The sequence below is a fragment of the Leptinotarsa decemlineata genome, unplaced genomic scaffold, assembly GCF_025532065.1.
Source record: "Leptinotarsa decemlineata unplaced genomic scaffold, Ldec_3_MD MMD2_tig00000882_RagTag_RagTag, whole genome shotgun sequence".
In the NCBI taxonomy this organism is placed as follows: domain Eukaryota; kingdom Metazoa; phylum Arthropoda; class Insecta; order Coleoptera; family Chrysomelidae; genus Leptinotarsa; species Leptinotarsa decemlineata.
The window spans coordinates 11,183,347-11,198,996 of NW_027412556.1; the positions used below are offsets into that span (position 1 = coordinate 11,183,347).

The following is a 15,650-nucleotide window of genomic DNA, read 5'->3' on the forward strand; positions in this document are numbered from 1 at the left end:
ACTTTAGAAAAAAACCAAATAACAGTGACCGTTTTTCTGGATTTGCAAAGGGCTTTCGAAACTATTGACAGAACCAGATTATTGAAGAAATTGGAGTCAGTTGGAATTGTAGATGCAGCATTACAATGGATTGCAGACTATTTGAATAACCGGAAGCAAAAATTAAGACTTAACCATGTTACATCTGGCACACTCGATAATAATATAGGAGTGCCTCAAGGTAGTGTTCTGGGTCCTTTATTGTTTCTAGTTTATATAAATGATATGGTTGAGGTGGTGAAAGAATGTTGTATACACATCTTTGCTAACGACGCTGTTATTTATTACACTGGGAATAATCATTCGACATGCTTCAATGCAATCAACGAAAGTTTAGAAGCCATCCAAAATTATTGCTGTGGAAACTTATTGAAAATGAATACAAACAAAACAAAATGGATGTTAATCAGTAGAGATAAAATGTATAGGAAAGTAATGAAAACAGAGCCCAAACTTTCAATCGATGGTGTCCAGATAGAAATGGTTGAGACATTTAAATATTTAGGGGTTTTGGTTGATCGTCAACTGTATTTTAATGACCATGCAAAAAATGTTATAAGAACAATTGCCATGAAAATTTATTATTTGAGGAGATGTTCTCCGCATCTCACTCAGTGGAGTAAACTTATAATTTATAATACACTTATTCTTCCTCATTTCAACTACTGTGCAACAGTGCTTTATCTGGTAAATCAAAATGTGCTAAGCCGTTTGCAAAAATTGCAAAATCGAGCTATGCGAATTATTCTTTGTTGTGCACGTGACACGTCAATAAATTCTATGCTCGATACTCTTCATTGGTTACCGGTTAAGACTTATCTATTATATCACTCCCTTATATTCATTCATAAAATTAAAAGAGGTATAGCACCTGAATACTTGCAGAATATCTTAGTTCTCAATCAGGATGTTCATCAGCACGATACTAGATGTAGAGGTAATCTTCGTGTTCCTCTGGTTAGCAGAACATATAGCCAAAACTCTATTTTTGTTAAAGGTGTAACCATGTACAACAATATTCCGGTTTATGTAAAAAATTCTGAAAGTCTGAGTATATTTAAAGTCAAACTCAAGAAGCACCTATTAACGGATGGAATTATATTGTAGTAACATTTTTTTTTTACAATACCGGGTGTCAACGAATCTATTAGACAAGTCATAACTTCTAGACTATTAGGTGTATCAAAACGAGATTTGGTACAGATAAATGGTATGTGGAGAGGAGAGTTGTCACATATTTTTCACTTTCCGGTCACTTCCGGTTTCAGCGGAAATGGCTCCGGTTCTGAATTTTTAAATGGAACACCCTGTATATTGTAACATTTTTAGTTTTCTGAGACAATTCTGGATCAGAAACTGACATTTCCGGAAGTTTTTCAGCCTACTTGATTTTTTCAGAGTCACTTTTAAAATTGCATCTAGGTGGCCATGATCGGACGTAAACTAATCTATGGACCTCAGGTGATATCAGAAAATTGCAATAGCGGAGTTTTAGTGACAAGTGTGTTGAATATGAATGAGACAAGTTTACAAAATAACATTTTCGTGTCTAACTATTATTTTTCAAATGGCGACCATTTTTTGACAAGCAATTTCCGAAAAAAGGATTTTTTGACGAATCTAACGTTACTAATTTATTTGCGATTGGATCAACAAATTTAACAAATTTAACTAATAATTTCAGCGATGCACTTAGATTTTTTGCAATATCCTAAGTTCTTGAAAATTCCACTATAGTAAATTTTCAAAGTGCATCCCTCCTTGTTCAAGACACATTTCAGCTCGTTCAATTGTTTCTCTCAACACGTTTTGTAACATTTGAGGCGATATACTTCAAAATGCCTGTTGAATCCTTTCTTCTAAGATTTCGAGAGTGGCTGGGGCTGTTGCATAGTAGACCCTTTCTTTTACATATCCCCAAATGAAGAAATCTAACACAGTCAGATCCGGTGAGCGGGCAGGCCACCGTACTGGACCGTTGGTTGCAATAACTCTATTATTAAAATGCTCTATTAAAAAATCAAGTACGTCTCTGCTATTATGGGGTGGTGCTCCATCTTGCTGGAAGTAAATTTGCCGTAAAACTTCTAAAGGCATATCATTAAGATGATCCTCGATTTCATTTTGAAGAAAACCCAAGCATCTAACCCCTGTTAACTGACCTTGAAACAATATTGGACCAATTATTCTGTTTCCAACGATACCAGCCCAGACATTGACGCCAAACCTTTCTTGAAAATTGCCCTCTCTCATTGCATGTTGATTTTGTTGGGCCCAGTACCGACAATTCTGCTTATTAAACATGCCATTATTTGTAAACCGTGAATCGTCGGAAAATAGAATGAAGTTGATAAAATTTGGGTTAACTCTATGATTTTGAAGCAACCAATCACGAAATACTACTCTTCTATTGCCGTCGTCAGCATACAAATGTTGATGTAACTGATATTTAAATGCTCGATATCCGTGCTTTTTCAGTATTTTTCTTGCTGATTCGTGACTTATCTGCATTTCTCTACTAATTTCTCTTAAAGAAACCGTTTTGTCAACTTCTACCATAGCAAGAACGTTAATCTGAGTCTCCTCATTTATGACAAACCTCTGTTCTGCGTCTTGATTTCCCTCTTGCCTAAAACGACTCTCAACATAGGGAAAATACTGATGAGATGGGTGTTGCCGATTGGGATATCTCTGAGCATACAACTCAGCAGCTTTCCTTGAATTTCTGTGGCATTCTCCAAACAATAACAACATATCCACTTTTTCACTTTGAGTATACATTATTTCGACGAAAAATTAAACTGAAATTAACGAAAATCAAGAGAAACTTCTACTTTCTGCTCATAAAGCTTATGTCACTGTCATAACCTAGGTGAGCGTTTTGTTCTCCAAAGTGGACTTGATGGAAATAACCGCAAAATATTATGCATCATTCCTATCCATGGCACCCTTGACAAAAGTAAATGAATTTGTATCGAGTATTTTCCTCAGTAATATTTAATTTATGTTCTTATTTGTAATCCAATCGCAAATAAATTAGTATCGTTATTAGTATCGTCAAAAAATCCTTTTTTCGGAAAGTGCTTGTCAAAAAATGGTCGCCATTTGAAAAATAATAGTTAGACACGAAAATGTTATTTTGTAAACTTGTCTCATTCATATTCAACACACTAGTCTGATATCACCTGAGGTCCATAGATTAGTTTACGTCCGATCATGGCCACCTAGATGCAATTTTAAAAGTGACTCTGAAAAAATCAAGTAGGCTGAAAAACTTCCGGAAATGTCAGTTTCTGATCCAGAATTGTCTCAGAAAACTAAAAATGTTACAATATACAGGGTGTTCCATTTAAAAATTCAGAACCGGAGCCATTTCCGCTGAAACCGGAAGTGACCGGAAAGTGAAAAATATGTGAAAACTCTCCTCTCCACATACCATTTATCTGTACCAAATCTCGTTTTGATACACCTAATAGTCTAGAAGTTATGACTTGTCTAATAGATTCGTTGACACCCGGTATATCTGAGGTGAGATGTAAATTAGTAATTAATTATTTTTAATATAAGTATATTACAGCTTAATGACATTGTACAAGTTACGAAAACAAAAAAAAAATACTATAATTTTTAGATTGTATCGATTTCTTTAAAATTGTTATTCACTTATATGTATAATTTATTAGTCTTTGACTAAATAAAGGATTTATATATATATATATATATATATATATATATATATATATATATATATATATATATATATATATATATATATATATATATATATATATATATATATATATATATATATATATATATATATATATATTATTCAATATACTTGCCTTCGAAGGTAATACAACGATTATAGCGATCTTACAATTTTTCGACACCATTTTCATAGTACGATTTGTTTTTATCCCGAAGAAACGCCTCAGTTTCGACAGTATACTTCTTCATCGGCACCAAATTCCTTTCCAGCGAGCATTTTTTTGAGGTCTGAAAAAGGGAAAAAGTCACTGGGGCCCAGTTAACCCGTAACTACTACCCACATAAATATGTTACTCAATCACTACAACTGGGTCCCTGGGACTCGTTACAAAAATAAGCAGAAAAACTGAACTATTCTGCAAACATTTATGAAAACAAGTATTCTATGATATAATGTTAACCCATATCAAGTGTAAAAAAAAATCACAAATAATTTGGACAAATTGTTTTTGCACATTGCGAACATATAGGTTTTTTGCATATGTCGCAACTTCGGTCGTTTCTGACCTGGAAACTGGAAACACCGTGAAGGGCGGTACTGATGTCTGAGGACTTTCCTATCGCCACCAACTCTCATTAATGAATACAATTGTCCTTCTGACTAAAATCAGCCGCAAGGGTAAGGGAGCTAGGCTCCAACCTGCCTGAACTGAAGATGGTTGTCGAAACAGTACAGTTTCATACACTTCAAGAAGGATCCTGAAAGCGTTTTTTATGGATTACTTCGAAACAGCACCATTCAACATTCTTACTAACTGAATAATTTCATAGATATAGAAAAAACAGTGGAATTCTGAATATTTTGTTTGATAAATTGTGGTGAATTTTCAGGGTCCAAGCAAATTACGTGATGTGGCGGGCTGCTGCTTCATCTGTTTCTTACCTCACAGAAAATCTCAGAAAGAGGCAGTTGGATTATACCACAATAGTAACAGGAAAAACTGAAAGAGAAGCCAGATGGAAGGAGTGTATCGATATATCAGCTGGAAGGTATTTAGTAATTAGGGACTCATTCCACATAGATAACGACAAAAGCAACGGTCTTACTCATTATATTCTACTGATTTGCATGTATATTGGAGAAGAGAAAGATGTCAATCTTGATAATAATTTTTCAAATCTATTTGTTCTATATTAACTTGAGTACAATAGATCACAATAGAAGTTCTGAAATACTTCATGATACAAACTTTCTAGAATTCTAATCTGATTATATTATCCACGCTTCAGTCATTTCAATGAATGAGAAACATTCAAATTCGTTTGTGTACATGGGGATCTCGTAAACGATAAGAGATAGAGTGTCGATTAAATTATGGCAAAGTTGTGTATTTTAGAGACCTATTCAATGATGTAGAGAAATCAAATATAGCTCTTTTGGTTCTGGAGATATACAGGAAAAAACAAAAAATCCCAAATTTTTTTTTTGCCTATATCTTCTTTCTTCGCAGACATATTGAAAATCTGTTCACATTTTGCTATTGGCACTTGATGTGGGCTCTCAGAATATATCCATGAATCTTCTGACTTGGACCAACCCCAATATGAATAGGTACCTAAAAATGAAAAAAAAACTCTCGAAAAACTCTACGGTACACAGGGAGATGTGAAAGTTGCTATTGTGTTTTTATTCAACTCAGTCAACTAATTTCCAGGGCGGTAATTTGAAAGGGAATAATTCACACAATTATAATCGAATATTACCGAAAAATCCCGAAATATAAAATTGAATTCAATTTCTCAGTATGAAGTGAACGTCTACGATCCAAAAACTACAACAAAAAATACAGGTCCGTATTTCAAAATTCAAAGATGGGGGTGGCCAAGTCATATGACACCCTGTATAAAAGATTCATGGATATATTCAGAGAGCCCACATCAAGTGTCAATAGTAAATATGTCTGCGAATGAAGAAGATATAGATAAAAAAATAATTTGGGATTTTTTTGTTTTTCCTGTATATCTCCAGAACCAAAAGAGCTATATTCGATATATTCACATCGTTGAATAGGTCTCTAAAAACGCAACTTTGCCATGATTCAACCGACACTCTATCTCTTATCGTTTACGAGATCCACATGTACAGAAACGAATTTGAATAGCCCTGTATATATATATATATATATAAATATATATATATATATATATATATATATATATATATATATATATATTAATATCAATATAAGTCACAAGAAATATTTGAAACTTTATAACTCCTATTTGATTATATGCGAGCGCTTTCGACAGCTAGTCGTACTGTCATCATCTAGGCTCTACTCAAACAGTTAGAAAGAGTTGAAAGTTTTTTGTTATTACAATTCTAGTTTCTCAATATTTTTTTAAAAAACGCTTGAAAGTTTGCATATCATCTCCATCTCTAGTAACATAATAAACGAGTTTCATTGCCATTAGAATTTTACGCATTTGATTGTCTAATGCCTAAGTGCCTAATTTTTCATCTTTGATACTCAATACTTAAATAGCAATAAAAATTTTTTTTTCCAAAATTCATCTCATCAAATTTCCTTAAAAATCATTATAAACCTGACACCTTTCGTAATTTCTATTCTGAGATCTAACGAATTTTCACAAACGTTTTCTTGAATTCCATAGTCTGTCTATCGCATCTGGGGCTCTATATGTTCGAAAATACTTCAATGAAGGTGCAAAGAAAAATGCTTTGGAAATGGTGGATGACATCAGATCTGAATTCGAAGACATCCTCAAGACTGTCGACTGGATGGACGAAAAAACCCGAATGAATGCTCTGGATAAAGCTAAGTCGATGGCTTCACACATAGCCTATCCTGATGAATTGTTGGACAACAGAAAGTTGGAAGAGTTTTATGATGGTGTGAGTAGTACCAACACATTGTTTTTTGTTTCTCTGGTTTGGGGTTGACTATTTTGTTTAGATTTTTTAACACCCTCAAATCATTTTGGAAATTGAAATATACCAATTTTTTTAAAATTATTCAGTGATTTTTTGGTGGTGAGATAATAGTTATTTAGCCAACTCAGCTCTATGGTTCCACGTTATATCACTGTAATTCAGGAAAAAAACTCTCTATTCTTCAGATATTTTCCACTTATTCAAAGACCATCAAATATCGAACACAATTGAAGCTATTAGTGTATGAAGCTGAAGGTTTATTTCGCAGTGAATTGCCAAAAATAGTGTTTATGACTATAATCACATTTTTTTGGGTTACCATACTATATTTAAAAAAAATTCGGCACTAAATTTTCAGAAATGACTGACGTTCCTGCCTTAATCTGTCTTTTATTGAAACCACATGTCAGGCATGTCAAATTCTTTCATTTTGGGCCACAAAATGTCGTCAATCATTACATGGTAGCGCTCGCCATTCACAGTAACGTTCCGGCCGTTGTCATCTTCGAAGAAGTACGGCCCGATGATGCCACCGATCCATAATCCAACAGTGACTTTTTCAGGATGCATCGGTAGCTCTTGCAATGCTTGTGGCTGGTCTTCACTTCAAATGCGGGAATTTCGCTTGTTAACGTATCAATTCAACCAGAAATGAGCCTCGTCGATAAAAATGTGGATCTTTCTCCAACTTTGCCAGCGCCCATTCACTGAATGTTAGACGTTGTGGAAGGTCGTGTGGCTTCAATTCTTGCAGCAGCTGTATCTTATAAGGTTTTACATCCAAATCCTTTCGCAAAATTTTCCACGTAGTGGAGTAACAGAGGCTCAATTGCTGCGAACGGCGGTGAATCAACATTTCACGATCATCACGAACACTGACGGATACAGCCGCAATATTTTCTTCAGTCCTCACTCTACGTATGCGTGTTGGTGATTCAATGTCCAATAATGCAAACTGAGTTCGAAATTTAGTCACAAACTTCCGAATGACTGCCTCAGTAGGCCGAAGAAACTGCCCATGAATTGGAAGAAGTGCACGATGCACTTCATTCACCGAGCATGAATTTTGATAATACAATTCAATAATTTGTAGCGTTGTTCACTCGTAAGTCGATTCATGGTTGAATTATAGACCAAACTAAACAAGTTTGACAATGACATAAGACACTATTCACTCATGATCTGTCAAAAACAGTGTTGCCAAACAGATATCAACAAAAAAATCACCCAGTAACACAGAGTACATGATTGAGGATAATGCAAGCAGTATTGCATTTAAGTGAAATTTAAAATCAACACTATTTCATATATCATATTGTGTAGCATTTCTATGAATGTGATTTGTTTCAACGAATGTTTGGATTAGGAACTGATTGGAAATGAAAGTAGTTGTAATGGATGTGGCTTTTTCTTCCCGTTTGTATTTTGAAAAAATATTCTGCCTTTACTCTACAAATCTTCATAGAGCGTTTCTATTGTAGACTTTTTGTCTTTTTTTTTGGGAGATTCTCTAATTTCCTGTTCAATAATGAAGAACCAGAAAGCCAACTCAGGTTTGGTTATTCATATTTGAGACTATAACTTCAACTCTGGATATCTGGAAATTGTAAACATTAAACCTAACACCATGAGTGTTCAATGACTTGAACAAAAAATACAAAATAATCAGGTAGTGAAATCGAATTGGTTACATTCAAGTGACACTTCATTTCATCACATGGAGTGGTAACAGTTTCATTAACTCTGTTTGTTATCTGACCAAAATCAAGTGATTCAATTCCATCGAGAGACAAATGAGATATTTTCATTTCACCATAGCTGTGAATATTTCCATGTTCAATAGCTTTTCCTGAAAACTTATTTAATTCTAGATGATGACTTTTGACAATCATAAATTATACTTTCAGCTGGAACTGGATTCTGAACACTACATGAGATCTATTTTGAATCTGACTCTTTTCGGGACGAGATTTTCCTTCAAGAGATTGAGGCAACCTGTGAACAAGACTGACTGGATTACCCACGGAAGGCCAGCTGTTGTTAATGCTTTTTATTCTTCGATTGAAAACAGCATTCGTAAGTTGAATAAATATAACTAATATAACTTTCCACCTTGAGGTTTTCATATAAATTCAGTTCGCATTGAGCCTGTTTTGCCCAAAATCAAAGGAATTATGTGTTTCACTAGCTCGGACTTCCACTGTCTAATATGATTTGAAATTCCTGAAAGAATCTGTGAAAATTAAAAAAGATTAGCTGAAAAGTAACAATTGCATTGAGCAAAAAAAAATGAAATTACAATGAAATAAAATACAAACAATAACCAAAAAATGAAAAAAAAGAACTACTAACACGAGATGAAAGTTGAGAAATCATTAACAAGAAATGAAAATTAAAAATTGAAAATCCCAAATCAAGGTTATTGACGACGTCTCAATTGTTCATATCCACAATCGTCTTCGGGTGATAACTGGACTGCAGAGATCTGACTATTTATAGGTCATTCAAGTGCTTTCACCTATCCCCTCTTCCTTCTCTCCACTTCATCGGTTTTATCGGAAGCTAACCGTTTGGCGGGAGTTGGTCGTGTTCCGCTTGATTAGAGGTTTTCATATGTTGCGCTAGCTTGGCTAAATGCGTTGTTGGACAATATATATGCGACTTCTTTGAATTTTCTCCTAAATCAGTGTTCCTCCTTGTGGATGATTTCAGCTTGAGCCCACTTGTTGTCCACTCTGCTATTCTTGATTTACTGATTTCTCCTCGCTGTGTGTGTTTCTTGTGCTCAGCAATACAAACTTTCAGTGGCCTTTGAAGGTCGTTTTTGATGATGTCTAGTTCCTTTTCGAGACCTTCGTTTGTATTACTGAGCCCGAAAGCACGGTCTAGTAGAGTCTTCATGATTCCTCTCTTAGTCGGTTGATGGTGGTTAGATTCCTGGTTCAGATACTGTCCTGTGTGAGTGAGTTTTCGATATACAGATATTTTTCATTTAGTGTCGGTCCTCTTCACTAATACATCTAAGAATGGCAATTCGTTGTGAACCTTCTTCTCCATTGTAAAATTGATGGAAGGACTTATGTTTTTGATATGCTTCAGGAAGGTGTCTAGTTCTGCATTCCCATGGTTCCATATTATGGAGGTGTTGTCCACGTCTTCAAGATGAAGGACTGCCAATGGGATCGCTACTTTCACCGGTTATAGCCAATATATATATGGAGTGGTTTAAAACTCTGGCCACTGGTAGGCTGAGAACCTCCATGCCCAATTTCAATCTCTATTTGAACAGAGTACTGTCTCTCAACGCGCGATTTTTTCACCAAGTGAGTATCATTGAGAGATATATAATACTGAATCTCACAGATTTTCGTTTCCGAAACGTTTTCTCTATTTTTTGATAACTTCTCAAAATCACATCATTCTTTGTCTAAGAGGAATGTGACCAGTCTATGGTGATAGTTCTCAGCGGAAGTGTTAGTATTCTCACTATTCATATCAAATTCTGAACTCTTATGGGTATTTCTCATAACCAGAACATCAAGAAATTGTAGCCTAACTATATTTTTCATTTCAAAGATGATCTTTGCATTTGGGAATCTCTTCGTTGAATATAGACACAAAATCTTATATCTCACGTCTATTTATCTCAAAAATGATGAATACATCATCCACGTCTCGTATACAAGTAAGTGGAAAGTAATCTAACTTTTCTCTTGTTTGATGGAAGAATCACTGTTCCATGCAAATTTTTGAGAGGTGGATCTATTTTCTTCCACTTCTCAGGGTTCAGTTATTAGATCTCTTCCGGTGTGGTAATATTTGGAAATCAAAAGTACACGCCAGAAAATAACAAAATATCATTCTCGCGATTTTACTTCTTTGATTTTATCATTTGGCGTAGGAGAACCCATAGCTGATACAATTCATTGAATATAAAAATGGGTTTTAGAACTGCTCGTTTACTTCAAAAAGTTTGAGAATTATGGAATGAGTATGAGGATTGCGATAACAAGTATCTTGGTCAACCCGAACGGACAATAACAGCTCGATACAAGGAACATGTATCACATATTTGGTTTCATAAACCAGGAGAGCCCAAGTATCGCTCAACATGCCTCAGAGAACGGTCACAAAATGAGTGGGAAATGATTGGGATTGTTGAAACAATACTACAGGTAGAAAACAAGTGAGAATTATGTGTTTCGACAGGTAATGGTTGATTTCAGGAAAAAGCAATTTAACATGATATGTCGAAATTATTATTCAGTGTTTGTTTGGAGGTGGTTGACAATGTTTCATGGTGAATTTCATTAGTTCAGACTTTCATTGACTATTATGATATCTAATCCCTGAAAGAATCAACAAATTTGAAATGAAAAGCTGATGAAAACAATCATATTAGGCGAAAAAAACTCTGAAATGAACAGTAAAAACAGAAACAAATTATAGTTAAAATATTTCAAGCCATGTTACTTCACGACGTTTCGATTGTAAGTATCGACAATCGTCTTTGGGTAATATATTTTAGTCAAAGTGGAACAGACTCGCAAGGAAGAGAAGCCGTCACAAGCAGTGCTTGCACTTTCCTATATCAGGGAATTGTCAGAAAAGTTGAGAAGAATTGGGTCCAAATACAACATGAGAACTTATTTGAGATCCGGAAACACCATCCGTAGCAGCCTCATGAAAAACAGGCCACCAAACGCGGGCTCCAAATCCAAGAAATGCATTTACCGGATAGCCGTTGAGTGTGGAAAATCCTATAGCAGTGAAACTAAGAGGCCTTCGAAAATTCGCATTGCTGAGAATAAGAAACACACACAGCAAGAAGAACCAGCAAATCAGGAATAGCAGAGCATGTTTGGACCCATCAACATAACATCGAGTGGTCCCAAGCTGAGATCATAGACAGGGAGGAACATTGGTTTAGAAGGAAATCCAAAGAAACCACATATGTGTTGTACAACAACGCATTCAGCCAAGCTAGCGTAGAGATACGCAACATATGGAAACCCATAATCAAGCGGAAAATGGCCAATTCCAGCCAAGTGGGTAAAGCGGAGAGAGGAAAGAGGGGATAGGTGAATTCACTCGAATGATCTATGAATAGTCAGATCTCGGAAGAATAAGTCCAGTCATCATTCGTGGTGAAAGATGAAATTAGTCAAATGATCTATGAATAGTCAGATCTCGGAGGAGTAAGTCCAGTCATAATCCGAAGACGCTTGTGAATACTAACAGTCGAAAAAACTTGGCTTGAAATCTTTTAATTTTCATTTATCTTCAATTGTTCAATTCTCAATTGTTGTTTGCATTCAATTTTTTTATAATTTCATTACAGTTTTTTTGCTTGTTACAATTGTTATTTTCAGCTATTCATTTTGAATCAATTGATTCTTCCAGGGATTCCAGGGATTCTCATTAGGTGAGGTGATGATCCGTTCAGATATATATGAAAACACTGAGAGATCTTCAAGTTTTCGTCTCATTGATATCTTGATGAAACTAACCTGGTTAGCAGAACGCGCGTCGAAACAATATTTTGCTCTGGTTTGGAAGAAGTTTTCTCAATAAATTCAATTTACCACCGAAGTTCCTATTCCACCTATCAATTGTAGAATATTTTGAGTGAAAGCATAAGAAGCGAGATGGAAAACCCAGTCATTCATGAGGTTACAGTCATCATGACCCACCAGATTAGATTGGAAAATATCCTGTCTTCTGTCTTGCCACAGATTTGACCTTCTTTACTCGTAGATAAACTTCACCATTTAAAAATGATTAGTTCATCAAAACTACCCTCTCCTATCCTCAGACACCTGTAATCAATAAGCCTGACATATGTTTTCTCTACAGTGAATGTACTACATTGACGTGGTGGAATATCTACAAAAGTGTACTCTCCTTAGATTTGATATGTTACTTTTTTGAAAGATGGATATTAGACTTACGATTTCATCAGAAGATCGGCTTTGAAAGATACGGAAAGTTACCTTCTGAGAACTATCCATTCAGAGAATACCTGAACATTGGTGTAGACAAAGGAGCAGAGAACGTTATATTTCATACGAAAGTGGGATACCTGATCATTGGAGGTCAATAAAATTAAAATCAGGAGAATATAACAGAAATTCAACAAGGGTAATAAATGAACTAATACAGGAAACATAATAGAATGATAAAATGAAAATCGCGATGGAGAATGGAAGCTGCAATGTTTTTCATTTATTCACAATATTCATCAGAAATGAACAAGACACTTGTCTCCCAAGTATAACTATTCAACCTGTAGGCAATAAAATATTTTTCTAGTATAGTAATATTCGAAAACAATAACTATATTAATTTTTTTATTATGGAAAGTATGGTAGTTGATCAACTGAAATTTTCTAGTAGAACCCACTTCTTCATCTTCTTTCATTTCTAGAATTTCCTGCCGGTATCCTCCAGGGTGTCTTCTTCAGCGATGATCGTCCACGATACATGAACTATGGTGCAATAGGCTTCGTAATTGGTCATGAAATCACGCACGGATTCGATGATCAAGGCAGACAGTTCGACAAGAATGGTAACCTGGTCAACTGGTGGCAGGAATCCACGAAAAAGGCCTTTGTTGAAAAAGCACAGTGCATCATAGACCAGTATGGAAATTATAGCGTTCCGGAACTGAAACTCAATGTAAGTTTTGGTTGAACTACAATTCCATATTTAGTTTGAACACTTCAATGTCAACAACAACTTTTTGTTGCCAGGTCATTTACAGATTGTTCACATTTCATCATGAATTGTGGAAAAGTTTTTCTGATTTGCCATCGCTTAGATATGTATTATATCGTGAGAATTCAGGTTTGGTTAGTTGCCGTATGAATCCGGTTATTTGAAACACAATCCTCGTAGTAATATTGGAAAAATGGTGTGTAATATGTAACTGATATGTTCTGTTCTTGCATGGGAATTTATGGAGCTTATATTGTATATCGCATATAGATTTCTTAGTTTTTTCAAGGGAAGGTCAAGTTGATATATCAATATATTCACGTCAGCTTTTTTTTAAATATTCCTAACCATGTAGAATAAACTAACCGCTTTTGAATATGCTGATATTCGAAACAATTTGAGTTTTAATGAATTTTTCACGCACATTGATTGTTCTGAGCAAATTGAGAAATATTTCTCATTGCTATTCTTGGTTTAGGATACCCTGAATTCCAGAATCCACCTTTTTGAATTGGAATCAGTCGTGCTTCAATTTTGAGTAAGATGACTGTTTCCACATGAGTGAGTTTTTTTCTAATCAAAAACATAGTACTTCATCTCATCTGAGATGAAATGCATTTTTTGTAAGTTTCTATTTCACCGAAAGAAAATCATTTATCATTTGAATGTTTTGCACATTCAAAATAACTACTGCTTTCTCATTCGACTCAGAGGAAAATTATTTCTTTTTCAATAGAAAAAAATAAAAATAACATTAGATGCCCCGTGCTCTGAACAAATCTTCAATAAGGAAATGAGTCCATCACTTTGGTTATTAGGGGTTATTGAGTTATTAAGGAGAATCCAGTGTCTCCACGAATTTGCAGTAAGAAATTTGAAATTCTTGTTGGAAGTCAAATCTCACGACTTTTGGTGTTTTGCTATTTGACCAACGATTTCAATCTCCTGGGTGAGGAATTCATTTTGTGAATCGCTACTTTCACACAGGCGCCTTGAAATGCCTTAAAAGTTTTCTTGTAGTGCTTGTGTTTCATTATTAGAAAATAAAAAACAAAGCCCCTAGCGGGGAAGAAACATCTCATGTGCCAAAACTCTAACAGAGATCAAAACGTGTCTGAAGCCTGTATTTTACGTTTCGACGTGAACTATCTGTCACCCTCCTACGAAAAATAACTCCAGAAGTCGAAATTTGTGCCAGCTAATGATGAACGAGGTCTCACCTTTCAACGTGCGACTCCTAGCACATTACCACTTATGGTTCAGCCACAATTTATTTTTGTTTTTTTGTAAATAACGGAAAATCAGTGGAAGTGAATAGGGGCTTCTCTGAAGTGACACGCCTCACATCTATTACTGGGGCACTATTTTTTGGCTTTCCACTTCTCTTGACAGGGAAACTTCCAAGGAAAGAGAGTTTCTCTCTTGCTTTCTTCGGAAATCTGTATATTATTGGTTTTAGGTTAAGTTAGGTCCAAAGTGAGTGGGGCTATTCGACCCTCCACCGCAACCCGCAAGGATTTATTGTGGCTTACATCTATTCACACTCGATCAAATAAACCCAGCTTCTCAACGAAGCCGATTAATTTTTTATGGTGAGTGGTCTTTTAGGTCAGATGGTGAGAGTACAGTTCTGCGGTACTTTAAAAACCTGATTCGGTCCCCAGCAGAGGGCTGCTGTTTCATCATTTTCCAAACAAGGGTGACACACACTGTCTTCCGACAGTCCGAATCTCTGCATATGATAATTCAAATGACAGTGACTTGAAAGGAGGCTCGTTAGACATCGTAGTTCATCCCTACTGTAGTCCAACAACTGTTTGGTATCAAGCTTCGAAGGGTGAATAAAATCCTTGGAGTGAGCCAATCCTGGAAGATTCTGTTAGAAGACTTCTTACCATCCAGGTGTTCAATTTTTGTTTGGCAAAGCCTGAAGCGAAGCCAATGACAGGTTCTGGTTCGATGAAGCTGCTTGCAGCAGCCTTCTTTACAAGAGAGTCAGCAGCCTCAGTATGGTCAAGAATCCAGACCAGAGACAATCTGTTAAGTCTTTTTATCGGGGATAGTCATTTCTGTCAATTTGCTACCAATTCAGACGTAGCTCGATAGGAGCCAAGAGCTTTCAATATTATTGGAGTAGAAGTAGAAAACCAAAAAGTTTTCACTAGAAGTCGTCTTTTCCAAAACTATTTCTTTTGCCTATCAAAAGTTTTTCAGATGAGTTAAAATC

At 35.4% G+C, this 15,650-nt stretch overlaps 1 protein-coding gene across 3 annotated transcripts in view; it reads left to right on the forward strand.

The window, feature by feature from the left end:
• The window catches only part of Nep2 (M13 family metallopeptidase neprilysin 2), a 90,109-nt gene that overhangs the window by 69,433 nt on the left and 5,026 nt on the right, over positions 1–15,650 (forward strand). For all 3 annotated transcript variants that reach the window (XM_074174985.1, XM_074174984.1, XM_074174983.1), the window contains exons 6-9: positions 4,642–4,800; positions 6,427–6,667; positions 8,614–8,782; positions 13,134–13,384. In XM_074174985.1, coding sequence (XP_074031086.1) covers positions 4,642–4,800; positions 6,427–6,667; positions 8,614–8,782; positions 13,134–13,384 — 820 coding nt within the window. The remainder of the gene's footprint in view (positions 1–4,641; positions 4,801–6,426; positions 6,668–8,613; positions 8,783–13,133; positions 13,385–15,650) is intronic.